At 38.0% G+C, this 24,622-nt stretch overlaps 1 protein-coding gene across 2 annotated transcripts in view; it reads left to right on the plus strand.

The window, feature by feature from the left end:
• MMRN1 (multimerin 1) overlaps positions 1-24,622 on the plus strand; it is a 76,952-nt gene that overhangs the window by 31,530 nt on the left and 20,800 nt on the right. For both annotated transcript variants that reach the window (XM_028491597.1, XM_007105386.3), the window contains exons 2-5: positions 3,762-3,881; positions 6,469-6,575; positions 18,295-18,396; positions 19,763-19,936. In XM_028491597.1, coding sequence (XP_028347398.1) covers positions 3,762-3,881; positions 6,469-6,575; positions 18,295-18,396; positions 19,763-19,936 — 503 coding nt within the window. The remainder of the gene's footprint in view (positions 1-3,761; positions 3,882-6,468; positions 6,576-18,294; positions 18,397-19,762; positions 19,937-24,622) is intronic.

Raw genomic sequence — 24,622 nt, forward strand, 5'->3', positions numbered from 1 at the left:
GATATGATCTATCCTGGAGAATGTTCCATAAGTACTTGAGAAAAATATGTATTCTGTTGTTTTTGGATGGAATGTCCTATAAATATCAATTAAGTCCATCTTGTTTAATGTATCATTTAAAACTTGTGTTTCTTTATTTATCTTCATTTTCATTTATTTCATTTTTTCATCATTTTTGGATGATCTGCCCATTGGTGAAAGTGGGGTGTTAAAGCCCCCTACTATGATTGTGTTACTGTCGATTTCCCCTTTTATGGCTGTTAGTATTTGCCTTATGTATTGAGGTGCTCCTATGTTGAGTGCATAAATATTTACAATTGCTATATCTTCTTCTTAGATGGATCCTTTGATCATTATGTAGTGTCCTTCTTTGTCTCTTGTAATAGTCTTTATTTAAAGTCTATTTTGTGTGATACAAGAATTGCTACTCCAGCTTTCTGTTGATTTCCATTTGCATGGAATATCTTTTTCCATCCCCTCACTTTCAGTCGGTATGTGTCCCTAGGTCTGAAGTGGGTCTCTTGTAGACAGCATATATATGGGTCTTGTTTTTGTATCCATTCAACCAGTCTGTGTCTTTTGGTGGGAGCATTTAATCCATTTACATTTAAGGTAATTATCGATATGTATGGTCCTATTACCATTTACTGAATTGTTTCAGGTTGTTCTTGTAGGTCTTTTCTCCTTGCTGGGTAGAGTAATCTTGGTTGTAGGTTTTTTTCCTTCATCACTTTAAATATGTCCTGCCACTCCCTTCTGGCTTGGAGAGTTTCTGCTGAAAGATCCGATGTTAACCTTATGGGGATTCCTTTGTGTGTTATTTGTTGTTTTTCCCTTGCTGCTTTTAATATGTTTTCTTTGTATTTAATTTTTGACAGTTTGATTATTATGTGTCTTGGCGTGTTTCTCCTTGGGTTTATCCTGTATGGGACTCTCTGTGCTTCCTGGACTTGATTGACTATTTTCTTTCCTATATTAGGGAAGTTTTCAACTATAATCTCTTCAAATATTTTCTCAGTCCCTTTCTTTTTCTCTTCTTCTTCTGGGACCCCTATAATTCGAATGTTGGTGCGTTTAATGTTGTCCCAGAGGTCTCTGAGACTGTCGTCAGTTCTTTTCATTCTTTTTTCTTTTTTCTGCTCTGCAGTAGTTATTTCCACTATTTTATCTTCCAGGTCACTTATCTGTCCTTCTGCCTCAGTTATTCTGCTACTGAGCCCATCTAGAGTATTTTTCATTTCATTTATTGTGTTGCTCATCGTTGCTTGCTTCCTCTTTATTTCTTCTAGGTCCTTGTTAACTGTTTCTTGCAATTTGTCTATTCTATTTCCAAGATTTTGAATCATCTTTACTATCATTATTCTGATTTCTTTTTCAGGTAGACTGCCTATTTCCTCTTCATTTGTTAGGTCTGGTGTGATTTTATCTTGCTCCTTCATCTGCTGTGTGTTTTTCTGTCTTCTCATTTTGCTTATCTTACTGTGTTTGGGGTCTCTTTTTTGCAGGCTGCAGGTTCGTAGTTCCCGTTGGTTTTGGTGGCTGTCCCCAGTGTCTAAGGTTGGTTCAGTGGGTTGAGTAGGTTTCCTGGTTGGGGGGACTAGTGCCTCTGTTCTGGTGGATGAGGTTGGATCTTGTCTTTCTGGTGGGCAGGTCCACGTCTGGTGGTGTGTTTGGGGATGTTGGTAGCCTTATTATGATTTTAGGCAGCCTCTCTGCTAATGGATGGGGCTGTAGACCTGTCTTGCTCTTTGTTGGGGATAGGGTGTCCAGCACTGTTCGTTGCTGGTCCTTGAGTGAAGCTGGGTCTTGGTGTTGAGATGGAGATCTCTGGGAGATTTTCACCATTTGATATTGCGTGGAGCTGGGAGGTCTCTTGTGGACCCGTGTCCTGAAGTTGGCTCTCCCACATCAGAGGCACAGCCCTGACGCCTGGCTGGAGCACCAAGAGCCTTTCATCCACACGGCTCAGAATAAAAGGGAGAAAAAATAGAAAGGAAGGAAGGAAGGAAGGAGGGAAGGAGGGAAGGAGGGAAGGAGGGAAGGAAGGAAGGAAGGAAGGAAGGAAGGGGATCAAATAAAATAAAGTTATTAAAATAAAAAAATTGTTAAGAACAAAAATTTTTTAGTAAAATAAAAAAGAAAAACAACAACAAAAAAACCGGATGGACAGAACCGTAAGTCAAATGGTGAAAGCAAAGCTATACAGACAAAATCTCATGCAGAAGCATACAAATACATGCTCACAAAAAGAGGAAAAGGGGAAAAAATAATATATCTTGCTCCCAAAGTCCACCTCCTCAATTTCGGATGATTCGTTGTCTATTCAGGTATTCCACAGATGCTCCCAAAGTCTACCTCCTCAATTTGGGATGATTCATTTTCTATTCAGGTATTCCACAGATGCAGGGTACATCAAGTGGATTGTGGAGATTTAATCCACTGCTTCTGAGACTGCTGGGAGAAATTTCCCTTTCTCTTCCTTGTTCGCACAGCTCCCGGGGTTCAGCTTTGGATTTAGACCCACCTCTGCATGTAGGTCGCCTGAGGGCATCTGTTCTTTGCCCAGACAAGATGGGGTTAAAGGAGCAGCTGATTCGGGGGCTCTGGCTCACTCAGGCCGGGGGGACGGAGGGGTGCAGATGCGGGGTGAGCCTGCGGCGTCAGAGGCCGGCGTGACATTGCACCAGCCTGAGGCGCGCCGTGTGTTCTCCCGGGGAAGTTGTCCCTGGATCCCGGGACCCTGGCAGTGGCGGGCTGCACAGGCTTCCGGGAGGGGAGGTGTGGACAGTGACCTGTGCTCGCACACAGGCCTCTTGGTGGCGGCAGCAGCGGCCTTAGCGTCTCATGCCCGTCTCTGGGGTCCGCGCTGATAGCCGCGGCTCACGCCCGTCTCTGGAGCTCCTTTACACGGCGCTCTGAATCCCCTCTTCTCGCGCACCAGGAAGCAAAGAGGGAAGAAAGAGTCTCTTGCCTCTTCGGCAGCTCCAGACTCTTTCCCGGACTCCCTCCCAGCCAGCCGTGGTGCACTAGCCCCTTCAGGCTGTGTTCCCGCCGCCAACCCCAGTCCTCTCCCTGGGATCCGACCGAAGCCCGAGCTTCAGCTCCCAGCCCCGCCCGCCCCGGCGGGTGAGCAGACAGGCCTCTCGGGCTGGTGAGTGCCGGTCGGCACCGATCCTCTGTGCGGGAATCTCTCCGCTTCGCCCTCCGCACCCTGTGGCTGCGCTCTCCTCCGTGGCTCCGGAGCTTCCCCCTCCGCCACCCGCAGTCTCCACCCGCGAAAGGGGCTCCTAGTGTGTGGGAACCTTTCCTCCTTCACGGCTCCCTCCCACTGGTGCAGGTACCATCTCTATTCTTTTGTCTCTATTTATTCTTTTTTCTTTTGCCCTACCCAGTTACGTGGGGGAGTTTCTTGCCTTTTGGGAGGTCTGAGGTCTTCTGCCAGCGTTCAGTAGGTGTTCTGTAGGAGTTGTTCCACATGTAGATGTATTTCTGATGTATTTGTGGGGTGGAAGGTGATCTCCGCGTCTTAGTCTTCCGCCATCTTCTCAAATCTCCCCTTACAGTGCTTCTTTACTGTCCATGAGTACAGTAATGAAGTAACATGTTTTCTGTCATTTCTAGATATTTTAAAGGCAGATATCAAGTTTTCAATGTATCTGATACACAGTACTGACAGTACATATAGGTCTATGCAAATAACTTTGATGAATAGAATTCTTTTGACAATAATTTTTTTCTAACAAAAATTATCTCTTCCTTAGGAACTGGTGTGCTTACGTACATACCAGATTATCTCCAACAGTGATACTGGACAACCAAGTCAATTATGTTCCAACTGGTAGAGGGACCTGTGGCTGGACCAGTGGATCCTGTCCTCAGAGGTATGTAATATTTCTTGAAAATACCTACTTCTTGTACCATAATCATGTGTGGCCTGGAATATATAGAGAAAGTTAATCATCCCAGGTACACATAAGTATAGTAGGGTCAGGGTAGGGTCATCACATTAAACTGGAAGTATGATCTTAAATAAGTTAAAATGCAGAAACTAATTATACTTGCCTCATGTGGGTGTTTTTAGAATATGTGAGATAAATGGAGTAATATATTTAGCCTAGTACCTGGTACTCTGAGTCTTCAGTGAATGTTAACTCATGTTTGTTTCTATTTTTACTATTACTATTACTTTTATTCTATGACCTGACCAACAATCGTGTCCTTTAATTCCATTAAATTCATACACAGTTTTAAAGGGCTATTGATAATTTCCCTTTCATACTAGGCCAAAGAGAAGTCCATAACTTTGCAAGCCACTACTTGCTATTATGCATGGTAAAGCAGCTAAGTAGGGCCTTTCTTCCTGTGTCTATTGTAATGACTTATTTAGGGGTTTTGTTTTAATTATGTAATTGTCCTAAAATGTGGGGCTGAGTAATTGATAAATTCTCTGAATTCATAAAGTCACAGTAGCTCAGCTGGGGGTGTTTCAGGAATGCCTGCAATAAAAACTAAAATTGTCATTCAGGCCATGATGGCTAATGTTATACAAATAGTCATACAAATAACTCAGGCAGTGAATCTGACACACTGGCAATCTGGAACAGTGTGCAATAAAGATACATAAAATCAAGCTGTTTCGTAGTCCCTAAAGGAATAGCTAGGGCTCATGGTCCAGAGAGCTAAGCATATCTTAGGGATTTGGGAGAGCTGAGCTCCAGTTCTGTTTCTGGCATTTACTCCCTTTGTGACAATTTCCTAGTCAACCTGAGATACAAAGAATGCACTGTTAATTCTTTAGTAATGAAACTATTACCACAGTAACCCCCATCATACTGCCCTTCTCAGTTCAAGGTGAGCTTTTTTCTCTCTTTAAACAAACCAGAAATAGGTATCTTTATTCTCATTTCTTATCTTTCTCTGCATTTGAATGGGTCTCTCCATTCACTCACTATTTCAGTGCATATGCAATGTTTGTCACTTTTTCTTTCTGTCTGAGCCACATACAGCAGCGATCCAGTTTGCCAAAGCAGGAACATTGAGTCCAATAATAATGCAACAAACTGCTTGAGTTCACCCTAATAAACTCTAAAGAATCCTTTCCAAACTACCTTACTTCCTGTTTAGCACTAGCTGTTGGACTAGATATGATATTTCACTGGACAGAGTTATTTGCTGAGCATAATTTACAGAAATAAACACAGATGAATGATTAGCCTACTTTCAGAGGTGGAAGGAGTCTTACAGCTCATTTTAAAATTGAGGAATAATTTCACACATAATTAATTGCCCATCAGGTTATAGCATAGACTAAAACCCAGTCTGTTATAATACATAATCCATGAGAGTGACTACTGTTGCCTCCACATGGTCATACGTAACAAACTCTAGATAATAACAGGAGAGGCTAACCCATGCAGAGTGGATTAAAATCCTAGCTCAATAACTTTTAGATGTGGGACTTTCAGCAAGTATTCCATCTCTCTGTTCCTCAGGTTCCTCATCAGCAAGTCAAAATAATAATAATATTTTCCTCATAGAACTAATATGAGGATTAAACCAGATAATACATACCCATTTCATAGAATCATTTGATAGATATTAGCTAAATATTGAAGTCATGGGGATAAGGATAATATGGCCAAATTGGATTTATGATTTACATTTACATACATAACGCTCGCAATTTAGGGCCGTTCACTACTTATATCGATTGTTAATTTGAAATGTTATAGTTTCTTCATTTCCCTTTCATGGTTTCTTCTCAAAAACAACATTTTCTCATGTTAGATCCTCTTCCCTTCCCCACCTCCCTCTCAGAGAAATACTATATGAGTTATTTGATATTGATCTGGAGGAAAACAGATCCTTTTAACTATAATGATATAAGAAATAAGAACTAAAAAAATTATTCCCATAAACTATTTAAAAATTAGAATTAAAATAAGATTTAACATTGGTTTAGTGAAAAGCATTATCAAGGGAGAAGTTATAGTATCTTTAGAAAACATAATGATAGGTATAAATTTAAAATACCAAAGAGTATAAACCTTAATGCTTTTTGTAATGTACTTAAGGAAATCTAAGTTTGACATTAATATTGATGATAAAGATTATTATAATAAGAAGAAGAACAGATAACACTTACCAAATGCTTATTTTTAAAAAATATTTACTTATTTATTTTGTTGCATGGGGTCTTAGTTGCGGCAGGTGGGCTCCTTAGTTGTGGCATGCGGGCTCCTTAGTTGTGGCATGCAAACTCTTAACTGCAACATGCATGTGGGATCTGCTGACCAGGGATCAAACCTGTGCCCCCTGCATTGGGAATGTAGAGTTTTATCCACTGCACCACCAGGGTGGTCCCTGAATGCTTATTATATTCCAGGTATCATCCCAAACACTTTTATTCCAATTGATAAGTTAATGTGAGACAAATAATCTGTTTTCCCCAACTGCTCTCCTCTCTAGATCTCAGAAGATATCAAATCCTGTGTACAGGATGCAACATAAAATTGTTACCTCATTAGAATGGAAGTGCTGTCCTGGATTCAGTGGACCAAAATGTCAGTTAGAAGGTATATTCTAATATTAATTTCATAATAACAATGAGAAGCATAAAACTTCTAAAGAATAAGCAACTGATTCCAGGGAAAAAAAGAGTTGCAATTTATCTTTTGAACAAAGTTAATTAACATGTAGTCAAACTATCAAGACTGTTACTTTCTTCGAGCTTCCTAATTTAGTAGCTGTGATATTTCATAAGCTATCCTTTAACTTCTCTCATCATTTTTATGTTGGTTTCACAGGATGAATAATTGGAGACCTGACTACATATCTTACTGTTTCTTAGCTATATGGCATAGACACATGCCTTGTTAAAATATCAGAAATCCTAATTGTATATTTTTAAATAAACTGTCATTAGAAGTGACCCTATGTAAAAATAAGATTACCCTCTAGTTTTGTTCCAGTTCAGTTATTTGAAATAATATTGTCTATAAAGGAAATTCAGTTGTAAATAATATACCAATATGACATGAATAATTCTGCTTTTTAAAAAATATCCTAATGGATCCATTTTTTCAACAGATTTTAAGGATTTTCTGGTGGCAAGGCTGATCAAATACATGGTAACCTGCTGTGGCCTAACATCCATGTGACTATTATTTTGCTTTGGGCTTTAAACAGGTTTCCTTTGAAAAATGAGATATGGCATCAGCATACATATTTTAAATGAATGAATATTACAAGGAAGGCTATTAGCGGTAGTGGGGAATTCAATCAGCAGTGTAAGAGACTGTGATTAAAAATTAATGTAAGTGTGGAGAAACCATTATGATTCACATTTTAAAAAAAGAAAGTTGTAATATAAAAGCTCTAGGAAACCTTCAGTTTAGTTAAGGATATTATATATGGTTCTTCTAGCCCATTCATTGAGAATCTATAGGCAAATTTCACTGTAACGCTATTTATTCTGGATATGGCCTTAATTTCAAAGATGTTATAAAAATTTAATACATTTCCAGAGTACAGCATGAATATGTACTTCATTTATAACCAGGTAAAATAAAGTTTTAAACAAAATATCATCTATACCAAAAATATTTGCAAACAAGATACTTTACCATATTCTAAAAAAACAAAACCTCCAAATATGATCCTGCTTTCAAAGGATTTCTAATTTCCGTGAGGTGCACAGATATACTCACAGTGGTAAAACCTATTTGTTTATAGTCTGTGTATGTCAGACAGTTAAGAGTTCTGGAGAGTATTTAGAATTATATTTCTAAAGTCTAAGATTAATTTTTATATTTATCTCCTTATGAAAAAGGATGAATTCCATGATCATTTCTTAAATATTCAGTGTTTGTTCACAATATAGCCTTCTAGAAATTTCGAATGTCCCTATCGTACATAAGGGACAGGAAGCAAAGTCTGTATGTCAAAGAATGTCATGGTGTCCAGCTGATGAGGACTGTGTTGTTTCATGCTTCTTCCTTTTATACCTGCTAATCGATTATTAATCACTATGATGGACTGTATATGCCTAGGAGGGAAAAACATAGAATTCCATCATTATAAATATACACACAAGAAACAAGACTAGTTGACAGTTTTGAATACCTGCTACGTACTATTTTTCCCTTTTTTTTTAAAAGTATTATATGAAATATTTAAATGGAATTCAAACAGTTTAGCTTTGATCGCTTACTAACAGCTCATGTTCTAATGGAAGCAACCTGTGGATATCTTTAATACTGGCTTCACAGATCGTTATCTTGAATCTCCATTAACACAAATGTCCCAGAACAGTTCTATGACTTTCTGTCACAATACTGTAACTAGAATTACTCATAATTCAGGTATGTGCTGATTAAGCTGCTGTGGGAAGGACTTCTTTCTATTGAAATCTATGGTAGGAATAATTTTCTGATGGCAGATATGCCCATTGTGTCATTTTGTCATACAATCAACTCTAATACAACTGTGATTCCAAAAGAACCTACTGTTGCTCCCTACGATATCCTGACCATCCTAGTCTTCACTTTTATTGAAGTACATAAAAGCTGTTGAATTTTTTATTACTGCAATTGATGCACTGGTAGTATCAAGAACTACTGAGTCCCTTTGTCCCTTGAACCATTCTTCATTATCTCATCTATCCTTGGAGCAGGGGGTGGGGAGGTGCACATATTTTCCTTCTGATTCCTACCCAATTATGTGCCAAGGTCCCCCTCCCCTTTTCATCACACTTTATATATGTGCCAACAGTCTTTTATTCTTATGTGGGAGAGAAAATTGTCAGGTTTCCTTTGACAGCACTCTCCACACTGTCTCATATGACAAGCAGCTCCAAATATGGCAAGAATAATCAGCGTGGCTGATCCATTCTTTAAAGCTCTTCAGAGCCCTCAAGGGTTTGGAAAACCTGGTTATGTAGCTACCGTGATAATTACTTCAGTGCTAGTCCTTTACAACGAGAGGAAATTATTTTATTCACAGAAAATTTGTAAACTATTACATGAATTTCACAACTCCCTGTTTCCCCAACAAGTTTCCTCCCCACAACAAAATTAATTTCATAATAGAAAAAGTAACAATTTTAATTTAAATTGCAGTAGGGAGGTCTTTTTAAATATACAAAAAAATCAGTAGATCAGGAATAAAATGGAATTGCTGGCAACTGTACTCGTTTATTTCTCCTCCTTCACTTTCTACCCTCTCTTTTTCTTTTTCTGTCTCTCTCTCTCGCTCTCTCTCTCTCTCTCTCTCCATAGACCCATCCCCAACTGTTCGGAAAGGATGTTGTGATTCAAAACTCGGGTCCAAAGAATTTGAAAAAGAACAGATCCATGTATATGTATAACTGAATCACTTTGCTGTACACCTGACACTAACACAACATTGTTAATCACCTATACTCCAATATAAAATAAAGAGTTAAAAAAGAATCCATGGGGCAATTATTCCTGTTGTTTTATTCTCCAATATGCTGTTTATAATATTACTAACCCTCCACACATGCTCTTTTTGCTGCAACTCAGATAATCAAAATTCTGGTAATAAGTTCTAAATCAGTTTATTAAAAATATTAGTCATACTGTAAAGAAGAAACTAAGTTTTAAGAAGTCTAAGTGAATAGAGTTTTGCTGGGAAAAAAAGGAGCATTAAGACCAATGGCAAAGTAACACTTTTCATATATTTTACATTTGTTATATCTTTTGGGGGGTCAACGAGTTTGTCTCAGAAAGGGAGCTAGATTTGTGATATGATATGCGAGAAAGTTTTTTGAAATGTTAGTAACAACATACTTTTTAAGCCAATTTTATAAAATTTGCAATAATTTGCTTCTCCAGTAGATGTCTCTAAAATGTTCTAAAGTAGTACAAGGAAATTGTGGCTTTGCTCTAATGACACAAAGTACAGGAATTTAAGTTCAAATAATGTTAGATCAGAGAGGAGGAAAAAAAAATATTCTTTGCAAATCTGTTTTTAAAAAATCCAGTCAGCATATGGTATTTGTTTTTCTCTTTCTGACTTACTTCACTCTGTATGACAGACTCTAGATCCATCCACCTCACTACAAATAACTCAATTTCGTTTCTTTTTATGGCTGAGTAATATTCCATTGTATATATGTGCCACATGGGAAGCAGCTGCATAGCACAGGGAGATCAGCTCAGTGACCACCTAGAGGGATGAGATAGGGAGGGTGGGAGGGAGATGCAAGAGGGAGGGGATATGGGGATATATGTCTATGTATAGCTGATTCACTTTGTTTTACAGCAGAAACTAACACAACATTGTAAAGCGATTATACTCCAATAAAGATGTTAAAAAAAATAAAAAAAAACAAACAAAAAACCAAAACAAAATCCAGTCAGCTTTAATCAGATCCTCTATGTAGGGAAAAGATATTTTATAAAATTGTGCTTTATAAAATCTATCACAGTTATTATGAATGTTAAAAAATGCAATTATGCAGTAATTGAAATAAACTAACCCTGCCATATGTTATGAATATATAAAAATATTTCATTTCACAAGTGTGCACTAATTCAATAAATTATGTAAGAGCTATTGTAACTAACATTTTAAATATGGGGCTTCTCTAGTAAGATTATTTTAAATATTACTCCAATTACTATGCCATAAAAGTTATAATATTTAAAACAGAAAAAAACCCGTATTTCTTATATGTTTGCATATCTGGTTCTCCTCGGTGGTGATTAATGCTTTCCTCTTTGAAAAAGAACATTACCTCCTGTAAGCATCTTGCTCAATAAAATTATGATACATTTAGTCAAAAAACACCAGAGACCTTTGTTGCATAAAACTGCATTCAACTGTTTACTAAAACTCGGTAAATCTTTACATATGTACTGAACATCATCATGCAAGCATTCAGATGATATCAAAGAACCAGCTGGAAACCGGTCTTGTCAAGCCACACAGGAAAGTTTCTGTTTCTAAGGCAGAGAGAGCAAGCTTCCTCATTACTGAGTTGCCATTAATGACTTCCACGATATGCCTCAAAGGCCTGGAAGGAAAAAAAAAAAACAAACTCACAAATAATACCTGTCTAATTAAAAAAAAGAAAGAAAAAGCACCTAATAAGAAAACGGTTGCTCCTGACACTTGCTGACCTTGCTTCGCTAAGTCCTTGATCCACCAAGATCAGAGTTTCTAGTGCAAGGAAAAAAGAGTAATTGTATTGGGAGAGGAGAAAAAAGAAATCCAATTTTTAAAATATATTGAATTTTTTTAAAAATGAGAAGTACATAAAGATCTCTGGAAATTATCTGACTGAAATAAATGCCCTTCTGTCTCAGCTCCAATATCTTAGAAAGGATCAAAAAAAAGAGACAGAAATTTGGGCCCTGTGGAACAAAGCAAAGGTCTGTGCTTAAGTGCAGGATAAGATACATTGCCTGGAAAACCTAGAATCGTGGCAGTCCTGTGGTAGAGAATACGTGGGGAAGACAGAAAGATTGCTAAATGAAAAAATAAAAGAGCATCGATCAGCCAGGAATTTTATCACAGGAGAGTAACTGACTCCGCTGTCAGAGATCCTATCATTGTTTCTCCACCAGCTAAATACTGAGAAATAAGTTGGGATGAATGCAAGTATTGAACTCCAGTCAACAAACAGAGCTAAGAAAAGATAACAAACTATTGAATTTTCTAAACAGGTATTTCAGGTTTTCACAGACCCCATCCAATGAATTCCAGAGAAAAGAGGTTCATATGACAATTGGATCTCAAAGATCTTTGTGTGATGCTTAATAGTTGTTTCTTTTACAATTAGGAGTATAATTTCCTCACCTATTTCCTCCTAAAACAATTAATTTAAAAATAACTATAGCTAAGAGCAAATGGGAAGTTTTATGCACACACACACACAATCACACAATCACATTAGTTTTTTTAATTCAATATTGAAAGGATTTTTCCAATTAAATTTTCTTTCAAATCAGTCTCTTTAAAACTTTAAAAAAATATGGAGAAATTTTTATTTCATAGATATAGATATCTATGAAATAATATAGATATAAAATATATAGATATTTTATTTCATACATACTGAGGAGTGAATCACCAAAAATGAGTACGCAAGAAAACTAAAGACTTCCACTCAATACTTCTATGTGTTAATCTTTATCCCTTTCAATTTATTTTTTTTTCTTCCTGAAAGCTTTCTTTATTTAATTTCTCTCTCCTACTTGTCACTGATTTAAAAATTTTTTCTTATCTTTTTAGTTTTTATTTCTAATTTGCTGACTTTCTCTAGTATGTCACTTTCTATTCTCTCATTTGCAATGCAATAGGATTTTTCCAGATTGCATGAATAAAACTTATTTGAAATTCTTTTGACCCTAAGGTCAATAGAAAATTACTCTTGAATTCTTTTTGTTTACCTCCTTTCTGTTCTTGACCCTTTCCCTCTAACCTAGGTTTGTTTTCACTTCTTGCACATTCAGGATCTTGCCTGGGCTGAGCGGCAAAGAGAGAACTATGACTTGATGAATTACCCCCCCTCAAATAGGAATGGAGCACACATAAAATACCCCCTACTTCCTCTTGTGTGAGTGTGAGTGTATGTGCGTGTATGCGTGTGATTCCCTGCTTTGCCAGTACTTTTCAAATGGAGAATATTCAATGAAATGCAATGTAATAATCTCTACATTAACTATACAAGATGTAATACTTTGCAAAGAGATGAAGAGACCCAATTTCATTAGAATATGATAATGCAATATAAAATAATGCCTTATGATTTATAATAAAGCTTTAGCATAGTATTTTGAGCCCCTGGAAATAAACCCTGTGTAAAATGCTGTTGTGATTTTTATTGAGGTTGCTCCACTTTAGTCAGGATCTTGAGCACCTCAACCAATCTGCCTCTTGATTATGAGGATGGGATAAGAGGGGCAGGGGTCATATTCAAACATTTGACAACTGACTCAGTATCAATTAATATATACATTAATATAAAAATCAAAAATTAAGACTGCATTACTTTTTATTTTAAGTTAATGCATATGTTATCTATATTATAAACTACATACCAAGTAATATAAGCCATAACACAAATCACTCGTTTATCATTCAAATAATTTCCAAACAGTTTATTAATTTCTACAAATTATTGGTGTGCTCTTTCTTTTGACATGGATGACACCAGCTAAATGACGTCAGAGAGATGATTTAATATAGGTAACTGCCTCCATCTCCTTTAGAGATTTCTCCATCAGATTTAGAGCCATTAGGTGACAGGAAATCTCAGTATGTTTATGATTTCTTTTAACATAAATGATATTGCCATCCTGCTGAATTATCTACTAGCCACTACTGAGTTAACAGTGATTGCATTCCTTTTTTTTCAGTCCTTAAATAGTGTGTGCATTTAAAAATATTCAGTATACTTATTATTAACTAAATCATGAAAATTCTTGTAGGAATGTCCTTTAATTCATAGAGCTTTGCAAACATCATTTGGTCAAATTTAGGGCATCATAGATCAAGGAACTTAAACATTTATTATACTTTTGAGTTTTGTCATAAAAATGTCATTTTCATATGATTTATTAGAAAATCTATGTTTTCTCATGTAGTTTATCCCTTATTAATTTTTGTGTCAAATAGGATGTATAAACATTTTTCATATGTAAAATATCTTTTATCAGTTTTCAAGTTATCTCCAGTTTAAAAAGGGGAATATTTTTTTCCATTATAAAGTGAAAAAAGGATTGACATTTCTATTAGACTGTCATTTCTGAAAACCAATTTTTTTCTTTTTGTAAAAAACTTGTTTTCCAAATGCTAAACGTAAAACTGATTTGAAATGATATTCTTATATCAGAATTATTTTGTCAGGTAACTTCATAATACTTTTCTTTTCTGAAATGATCTACTATTTCAATTATATGATAATGTTAAAAGTTCTAATTTTTTCTAAATATTTTTATTTTATTGATTTTTATTAACATACTTGATGAAGTGTTCTTTGAAGTTTTTTATTTCAAAAGCTTTGCTTAACTTGAAAATTTTTATTATTACAAAAGCTTATTTCATGAGACTAATTTCATAAAGTTCTTTAATATTTTTCTCTTGATCACAAATGAATTTTAACAGAAATTGAATGTCATTACGAGGACAAATAAGTCTAGTAATTTTTATTTTACCTTTTTTTTTATAGGCTTCTATTGTAATTTTATTTAGATCAGTATTGAGGGTTTACTTTTTAATTTATTTATTTATTTATTTTTGGCTGTGTTGGGTCTTCGTTGCTGCGCGCAAGCTTTCTCTAGTTGCGGCGAGCGGGGGCTACTCTTTGTTGCAGTGCGCAGGCTTCTCATTGCGTTGGCTTCTCTTGTTTGGAGCACGGGCTCTAGGGCATGTGGGCTTCAGTAGTTGTGACTCGTGGGCCTTAGAGCTCAGGCTCAGTAGTTGTGGTTCACGGGCTTAGTTGCTCTGCGGCCTATGGGATCTTCCCGGACCAGGGCTCGAACCCGTGTCCTCTGCATTGGCAGGTGGATTCTTAACCACTACGCCACCAGGGAAGCCCAATTTTTATTTTAAATGATATAAATTTATATCATTATTTGAAATCAACATTTACATATTAAGTAAAAATAGTCCACTAATTTTTATTGAAACTCAAGCTGATTTTATTTCAAAAATACAAATTACATTTTAAATTAAACTGATTTTTTTTTTTTTTTTTGCGTTACGCGGGCCTCTCACTGTTGTGGCCTCTCCCGTTGTGGAGCACAGGCTCCAGACGCGCAGGCTCAGCGGCCACGGCTCACGGGCCCAGCCGCTCTGCGGCATGCGGGATCCTCCCGGACCGGGGCACGAACCCACGTCCCCTGCATCGGCAGGCGGATTCTCAACCACTGCGCCACCAGGGAAGCCCAAATTGATTTTTGATATTGATTTGATATTTTTGACTTTGCTATTTTATATTTTATATATCAAAAGATGTCCCAGACTAACTGATTTTTGCACTGTATATTAGATAATCCAGGACTAGGTTCATTATTGAAAACATTTCTGTTTTTTTCTCAGATTCAAAAAATTCCAACTCATGATTTCTAAAAGAAATACTTTGAAAATTTAAACTTTTGTCTCTTCCAGTGTTTTCAATAATTGATTATAAATTCTTTAATAATATTTAGCAAAAATTATGTGCTGAGGACAATTAGTACTAGCAAGTAAACTAAAGTAAGTACCAAACAATTTGGAAATTCTAACTACTGCATAAATCACACATAATGATAAACTGATGATTCTGCCAAAACATAATATGTTTCATAAAATCTATGTAGTGCATGAAACGGGCCCAACAAACTGCTAGTTCTGAAAAACGGTTCTCGGATGTTATTATAATAGGAATTCCATAGATTTATCACGTATCCTACAAGATATATCTTTTATCTTTATCATGCATCCACAATTAACTTGGAATAAGTTAATATTTTGATTTTTATAATTAATGGTATCAGTTATTACACTTTATATATTTGCCAATAGGTATGGCTGTATTTCAGTATTTTAATAATTGCTAGGTCACACTGGTGCATACTGACTAAATACAGTTTTGGAGTTGGGGTATGTGGAATGTTACCAGGTGGGGAGCTATAGCCTCGGTTTTGAGTGGAAAGGCCCTCTTACTTCTGAGACATTCTAAAATTGTACGTGGACTCTAGGTTTGATCGCTGGGGAGGTGGCTCAGACACTTCACATGCATCCATGCTTAGGAGTCCCTCTTCAGGGATCTTGTGTCCTGACAACAGAGAGAATAATATCATCTATGCTAGGGAGTCGCGAACTGTGACAATCATCCTCCACATCCACCCCGCTTCACTTACTCCTTGTAAAGGCCCGCTTCTCTGTGGAGTGGTAGGAAACTAAAGGTTTTTATTCACTACAGTTTTAATAAATCAAGTCTTTAACATATGCTCTTGTTATCAACAAGCACTTAATGTCTGTTGAAAAATCTCTGAAGATCAACTTCTGGATTGCAATTTTTAACTTAAACATCTGGTATTTTCTGCCTTACACCACTGAATTTACTTGTCAGAATTAGAAAATGTTGAAATTTGTTCTAAATTAATGCTTCTTAACCAGGGTCATACATCGAAATCACCTGCAGAGTTTAAAAAACTCTGTACACACATGCTCAATTCCCCAGAACAGAGTTACTGAATCATAATCTTCAGATGGGTGGGAGGGGGGTGGACAGAACATGAACACTCAGTGTTGCAAAGTTCACAGATGCTTCTGATTTCCACCCATGATGAAAAAACACTATTCTAAAGAAACGTAAAAAAACAAAGCAAAAATATGCATTAAAAGTTAATGATGGAAAAAGAAATCTGAAGGGCAACCTTGTTTGTATGTCACAAAACAATATGGTCTCTGTTTTTACCATAATTACACATTGCTTCCTAACAAAGTCTACTGCCTACCAAGTTGTGGTATGCATTTCAATACACCAGCCCTTTTTGTTTTCCTATGATCTAGCTCAGAAAGGTAAGCGGTAAAAAAATGAAAAGACCAATTTGTTCATTCTGTTAAAGCCACCTGTTCCTTTTGCTGTAATACTTACAAGCCTGTGTCCTGAACACCCTTCCACTGCTAAGAGAAACAGGGAAGGTAGCGAGGTGGGAAGTTGCTAAGGGAGATGTATCTTGATGCTCTACTCCAGTGGCTCTCAAACTTTAGTGTGCATTGAAATCAGCTGGAGAGCTTGTTAAACCACACGTTGCTGCCTCACTCCAGAGTTTCTCAAATTAGCGGGTCTGGGATGGGGCCCAGAAGTTGTATTTTTAAAAGTTCCCAGGTGATGCTGATACTGCTGATTCAGAGACCCTGGTGTGAGAATCCTTGCTTTGCCCTCTGGTAACCCTCCTGGGTAGACAGATTTTAGCTGCCAGGAAACTGCGTTATTGCATCATCTAAGAAGGAGCCTTGATTTTAAAAACCATACAGTTATGTAGCAGATATATTTGTATGAATTAGTTTGAATTTGGGCTATAAGCACTTTATTACTAGGATCTAGCACAAATTTAATACTTTTCACCTCCTACTGCAGCCCTCAAATACATACGCTTTTCCCCAAGCTACAGATTGTCTTCTTCCACCAAATAAATCAACAGTTACGCAGGACCATCTATTATGCAGTGGAGAAAAAGAAGAAACAAAATCAAAGCAAAAACCTTGGACATGAATGGAGATTGATTAATTTAGCTCAATGCCCAGAAGACGGCGATGCAAAGTTCAAGCTAACAATAGAGACTAACTCAAATTCGTGGCAAATATATTTTCTATGGAGTAGAGATGCTTTAGTATTACTGTCCCAGCCACATATGCCTTAGGGAGCATAATTAACATGTGCCAGAGGTACAGGTTCATTGGTACCTAACTTCACATGGGAAGAAGCACAGTCAGACACCAAACGCTTGTTTTCTCATGTCTGATACGCAGACTTCCATGAATAAATTTGTTCATTAGAAGTCTGCAGGTTACAGACATACATTACTTGATGTGTTCAATATGTTTAATAAACCTTCCCTCTAAACTGTTTTCCCCAATGAAAAATTATATTGTCATTTAAAATATTACTTGATTCATGGGAAATGAGAAGCAATTCTTTAATAGAGTAAATTTATTTTATAAGAATTCTATTTTTCTGAAATTTCACTGACTTTACAGGTTGATCCCCTCGAGACATGCCCTATAATGGTTTACTTTTACATGCAGTCCTTATGTTTTGATCCTATGCATTTCTTAAAAATCTGGGAACAACCCATTTAAGTGGCACTGTTACGCAGGTATTCTTTTAGTAAAGAACCTGTAGCTCTCCCTTACTTCCAAGCGGCCACCAGTTGGAAACTGCATTGTTAAACAAGCCATCTTTGTGACAGCCGACTTAGAAAGCTGCTCTAGCTTTGAACACAGCTGAGTTTAAGGATCCTCTCAATCATGCAGGCAGTTTACATACCCCGGTTTACACGGCTTCCCCAAACTACCACCCATTTTCACCTAAAAGGAAACCTTAATAATTTTATTTTTTTCCAAACAGAACTAGAGCCTTGCACTTCCAACACCAATGTGGGAGCCCATCACCCTGTGGATGGGGGCGGAGCCTCTTACCCTGCAGTCATCGCGACCATCAAGCTTCAGTACACGGGAAAATGCACATCTGCCATATTGCTGCTCAGGACTGGAAAAGATGAGGCAGTGCCAGTGCTTAACGCTCTCTCTTCTCTTTTTGCTTCCATCTAGCCCAGGAACAACAGCAGCTGATACACAGCAACCAGGCTGAGAGTCACGCCGCAGGTGGTAGAGGGACGCCCGAGCCACAGCAGCGAGACTGTGGTGACCCAGGTCACTGGCTGTAATTACTGTCATCCCTATAACCCAGCCACTGTCAACACTATTTATGATGACTTCCAAACAAGACATCACTTGGCTGTCAAACGTTTGATGGTGACATTAACATACCTCTCGATCCTTTTCTATTTGCATGTTGGAAGGAACTGGGGGTGAGCTGCAGGTTCCCAGCCTGAAGGGAACATGTGTAATTATTGGAGCTCTGTGTGCAGACACAGAAGGAGCATAAAAATGCTGTCATACTAGGTTGTAAGGAAATCCCAGGTTTCCAAAATTAAATCAGACTTTTGTCCTGCAAAGAGTACAGTCATGGAAGAACCTTGACATGGATGCGAGGACTGGATCATTTTAAGGGAGCTAAGAAGGCTCCCTACCCTTGGTTGATAAGAGATCATTAAGGGGTATTGCTCACTGACTAGGGCAAAGAATGTGCCTCAGAATCAACCAGCACCTCGTGTTGATCTAAAGTTGGCATGTTACATATTTTCTCATCTTTCTAATCATAAATATTTTACCACTCCTTTTAGACTTAACCTCATCTCTTAGAAACATAAAATTGGTTACTGCTAAAAACATCTCACTATGTTTGGCATATATATAGTCATACAAAATAAGGCACTCAAATTGAGAAGTCTGATTTAAGGGGACCTCTTTAAAAATGCAGGTGAATACAGCTTAGGATCTGTACTCAAATTTTTTTAAGGGATTGAAATTCAGTATTTTCACAAGATACCATAAAATCCTCCTTGAATTATTGAAAAGCATGTGTAATGGCATGGAAAGTATCATTGCTTTATAAAGTGATTCTAACCAAATTCTGAATCTCTTTATCTCTCTAAAGAATAAATACCTCAGTAAAGAATAAAATTCTCAGAATATAGATACAAACTACATATATACATGTAGCATATATACATATGTGTGTGTATATATATATATATATATATATATATATATAGTTATATCTATTTAATGCTGGAGCATTGGATTTGAAAGCAGAAGATAAAGCATTAGCTCTGTAACCTCAAGCAAGGTATTTCAGTTTTCTGACCCTCAATTTCCTCATCTATTGAAAGTCTAACAGCAACTCTTTAAGGGTAGCAAAAGAGAGACTGAACATTCTGGACAAAGTTAAAACATTTTAGAAATCTAAGGTATCAGAATGCTTTTTACAAATTTCTACCCCTAAATATTAGTATAAAATTCAGGATGCCATTTGCTAAGTGCATGTAATCTATATTTTCAAATATGAAGTGCAAACATGGCTTATTTGAATTACCTTTCAATCTATCATGAAATTTGAGTGGTTTTAAAATATGTATTTTTAAACGTTTCCTATTTTCTCTTCTTCTATATGCAGCAGTGACACAAAAAATGACTGACCAGATGAACTACCAGGCAATGAAACTGACCCTTCTGCAGAAGAAGATTGACAATATTTCTCTGGCCGTGAGTGATATAAAGAACACATACTCCTCACTAGAAGGGAAAATCAATGAAGATAAAGGCAGGGAATTTCAGTCTTTTCTAAAAGGTAAAAGTAAAATAAATTATTCATTCAGTTGAGACAAACAGCAAATGACTCATTTATCTTTTCTCACATCATTTTGGGATCTTTGCTTTAGATTGGGTGATAGAGAAGTCTAAGATTTTTTTTGAATAAGATACTTCTAAATCCCTCAATTTCTGAAATAACTTGAAGCATCTAAATATTTTTTACTAATATAGTCAACTTTTTGACTGAATATTTCATCTGACTTATTGACATTATGTACCTAGTTACAGTCTAACTTGTATTCCTTTATAGTTAAAATGAGCCCTACTTAATCTGCTTCCATTGTGGTTTGCAGATAAGATAAAGATGATAAAGATGAGGTTAAGGAATGATTATCAGGGACAGCTAGATCCATGGTTATCTTAATGTTGATGAAGATATTGAGGATAAATCTAAAGTGCATTATTATCCCAGAAAGTATCTCGCTCACAGAATATAATCAATAAAATATATTCTAAAACATATCAGGTTGGTATTCATAGAAATGTCAGTTTTGCCTGAATTTGTGCTCTTAAAATAGCAGGCTGTGTTCCTTTCTGGAGGATCTACAGGATGATCCGTTTCCTGCTAATTTGAGTTGTCAGAATTCATTTTCTTGCGGTTGTAGGATTGAGATTCCATTTTCTTGATGACTGTAAACTGGCTTTTTCCCAGCTTCTGAAAGCCACTGCATTTCTTGGCTTGGGGCCTTGTTGAGCCCTCATGGCAGCTCTCAGGCCCACTCGTCTGCCTTCTTCTTCCTCTTTAAGGACTCATATGGTTACACTGGACCCATCTGGATAATCCGGGATAATCTCCTCATTTCAAGGTTCTGAACCTTAATCACATATGTCAGGCCCTTGTGCCATGGAAGGTAACATATTCACAGGTTAAGGGAATTAGGGTGTGAACATCTTAGGTGGGGCAGCATTTTTCTGCCTACCAGAGAGATTTATGCTGAATACATAGTGAGTAATTGCCATGGTAGTGTTATGTACAATACAGTGGGACCCCTTGATAGTTTCAATAAATCCAGTCTTAGACTTCAGGGAAGGTTTCTGCAAAGAAAAACCATCTCAACTGATAATGGATCAGGAGGAGTTAATTCGGCAGGGGTTTCAGGTAGGGCACAGATATTCTAGACAAGTATTTTGGTTACTGGGAGCATCTCAATTCACTGGGCTTATTGTGTGTTCCCAAGTTTCAAGATTATTGGTCCCTTTCACTTTGTTTTATACATAAAACATGGTCACTGTACACCCCATTTCCATCACTCACAAGTTATGTTTTCTCTATTTCATGTGGTTCACAGGTAAAAGAAATAAAAAGGTGATTTCCACATCCTTTACCAGTACAGAGCAATCATGATTTTCTTTAATCATGTAAATTACTGGTGCTATTAACCAACTGAAAGACTCTGTCCTACATTTCTGGCATCTCCCCGTGGCGAACACTTACCCATGGCAAGCATGAGAGAGGAATATATTTTCCCTGAAATAGGAACAGTACATAATTGACTATAACCACAGCCATGAAATTTGTTTAGCAAAATTTGGTTATCATAACCTGAGAGAATTAGGACTGTCGACAGCTTTTTGTGAAGCTACTAACAAAAATTCTGACCCTGACATGGGAAAAAATACACACTCATAGCAACAACAACAGGATTCCCTCTTCAACAGGACACGTTAATCATGTACTGAGCACAATCAGTTATGAGAACCAGACGGCTTGCAGTTAATGAATGTTTATACAGGAAACAAAAACTGAATTCACCCCCAAGGCACTGTGCTTTCCTAAAACCACCACCCCTTCTCTCGCTTACTCTACATCCAAGTTGAGAAGCAGTGCTTCATCTGCTAGTAGCCAGTGAAACTGTTCAAAATCAAATGCCCCGACACCTTAAGAAGTATCTGAATCTTATGAATAGGCCATGCATTCGCAACCCCAGAAGGGACATGCCCAGGTGTCTGATATCAAATATATCTGTTGTTACCAAATACAGTATCAAATCGTTTAGGAAGTAGAAGCACATGAGTCCCATGAAACAGAATCAAATAGAGTTAAAATGATGTGCCCACTCATGTATTGACATAAAGCACTTTGATGTATCTTTGCAAAATCAGATTCTTGCACAGTTGTTTCTTTAGTAACCAATTATAGAAATATTATCTGAAAAGCTTGTTTTCCTGAAACAAGCTTTTAAGCTGATAATCTGTTTGATTCCTTTTCAGACACTGCTGTGATTTTTACCCTTTGCCCAATGTAGTTCTCCATTGAAGGTTTTTTTTTTTTTCCTCCTTTTTTACTTACATTAAATACATCGGTAAATCAGCAGTTGCATTCTGTTACCACTATTGTTATGTTGGGAGAGGAAGAAAGGGGGAAAAAAGGCAAATGCTTTCTTAGAAGCCAAAAAAGAAAAAAAGATACCCCCCCCCTTAAAAAAATGATCAGAAGAAAAAAAATGAAGAGCTCGGAAATAAAAACTAAGATTCACTAAGCCCAAGAAAGGGGAAAAAAGGCAAATGCTTTCTTAGAAGCAAAAAAAAAAAAAAAAAAATCAGAAGAAAAAAATGAAGAGCTGGGAAATAAAAACTAAGATTCCCTAAGCCCAAAAGAGCTCAAAGGAAAGCAGAAGAGCTAACGGAAAGTAGAAGGAAGGCAGCAGATAGGCCCAGAAGCTAAGGCCAATCCTGTTCCTAAGGGGGGCAGAGGAGGGGAGAAGAAGCCTAGAGAAATGGTTTCCCAGCCGCAAGGCAACGAAACATCTTCACTACTGCTCCATGGGGAAAACTACACAGAGAAAGAACTTCATTTCTAAGAAACTTAAGGGAGCCGTCGTAGTTCTTCCACTTGTAAGGATGCACTGGCGGCTTTGGGGGGCTAGGGGATGCTGGGAAAAGGAGGGGAAAATGTGTATGTGTTTCAGGGCCACGGGAACTAAGGCTGCCCCTGGTAAAGGAAGGGAATTTAGGTGTAGGTGGAAGAACCTAAGCTGGGTCCTTCAGAATCTCAGCTTCATGGATTTCTCAGCTTCTCTGGGACAGGAGGCAGTCTGCAAGCCAAAAGGGCAGAAAGGTTCCAATCCTAGGTCACTATGGCCTCTCCTATCTTATTTCCTCCAATTTCCTCAAAACCCTGAGCTAGAACAAGAAGGGATTTAGAGTTCTCTCTTGCCTTGATGGCTTCCCAAAGACATCTTAAAATACCTGATGAGGGATGTGAAGAGAGACTAGAGATTTAGAAAGGACCCACGTCCTCTGGTGATGTGAGACAGCTGTGAGGGACCCTCAGTGCCAGTCGTTCCCTGTCCACAGGAACAGGTGTTATGATACTAGGGGGCCACAAGTAGGCCTCTGTGGTACTACGGATTAAACCACTGGCTGCATGGGGGATGGGTTTGGGGGGTAAGCATGGAGGGACCAAACCGAAGATACTAACAAAGGAGAAAAGATATAGGGCCTGATGGGAGGTGGGGGGCAGAACAGACTGTACAGTGGGAATGAAGATCATACCTATTTACAGGGAAGTAGAAAAGACGTGGTAATAGGTGAGTCAAATTGAATGGGAACCCTGGGAAAGGACAGAAAACTCCTCCCTCTTGCTGCCTCCTCTTCCCTCCCCTACAACGGCCTATGCTATCCTGAGACTGCTCTCCAGTTGCTCAGTTAATTCCTCAGGAAAAGTAAACCTACACCCACGAGTTAGGCTGGCCAGAATATAGGCGAAGGAAGAATCAGAGCTGGAGGAAGCTGGCAGGGGAGACTGGGCTTGAGTAGCGGCCACCGGTACTGTTCTCTACTGCCCCTCCCCAAATCTCATATACACCTCGGATTCCACTTAATTAAAAAGTTAAGAGGGCAGGTAAATCAATCAAAACCCCCATAAAACAGTATCACAACTGAACTACCATCAATTAAAGTGCAAACTGCAGGGGGGATACAGTGTCTGGGGCTGAGGCCATCTGAGCGCCAGAGAGAAAAAAATGCATATGTGTGAGTCAGAGGACGGGTGTCAGAAACGGGTCCCTCCATTTAGATCACAGCAGAGCCAAAGAGGCACGCAACCAGTGAAGATTCTTTGGAGGACTCTGGGGTCCAGAATCTCCCTCACTATGGCGGAGAAGCTACCTAAGAGGCTGGGTGAGGGGAAAGTAAGCCTTGGAAGAGTTCCTGAGCCACAGATGACACTGCATCTCCACCTCTGCCCAGTTAGCTAACAACAAGACTCCAGCCTGGTGCCTGAGAGCTTGCCTTCCCATTCTCACCTCTACCTAGAAACACCCTCCACAAGGCCAACTCGGTGTTTTCAAATATGGGAAACTCCAGCCAAATAAAAACAAAAAGGAAATGTTTCCTTACTCCCCTCTGCTCGGAGCCTTACTTTCCCCCAGGGCCCCTAAGGTGACTGAACTGGAAACCTCCTTCCTCAGTTCCTGGGTTCACTACCTTCTCCATCCCAGGGAGGGGAAGAAAAAGAGGATCAAGAACAAAGACTGACCAAAAGCAGAAGGGGAAGGGGCAGGAGACAAAAAAAAGTTTTCTGAAAAAAATGGGGACGAGGAGGAGGAGGAAAGATAAGGAGGTCACTGTCTTGCACCTAAAACACAAAGTGAAGGAAGTTTGTTTTGGAAGGTAAGTCCCGGGGGATCTGACCCCCAAGCCCCAGAGCAGGGGTAGGAGG

Source organism: Physeter macrocephalus, chromosome 7 (assembly GCF_002837175.3).
Source record: "Physeter macrocephalus isolate SW-GA chromosome 7, ASM283717v5, whole genome shotgun sequence".
Lineage (NCBI taxonomy): Eukaryota > Metazoa > Chordata > Mammalia > Artiodactyla > Physeteridae > Physeter > Physeter macrocephalus.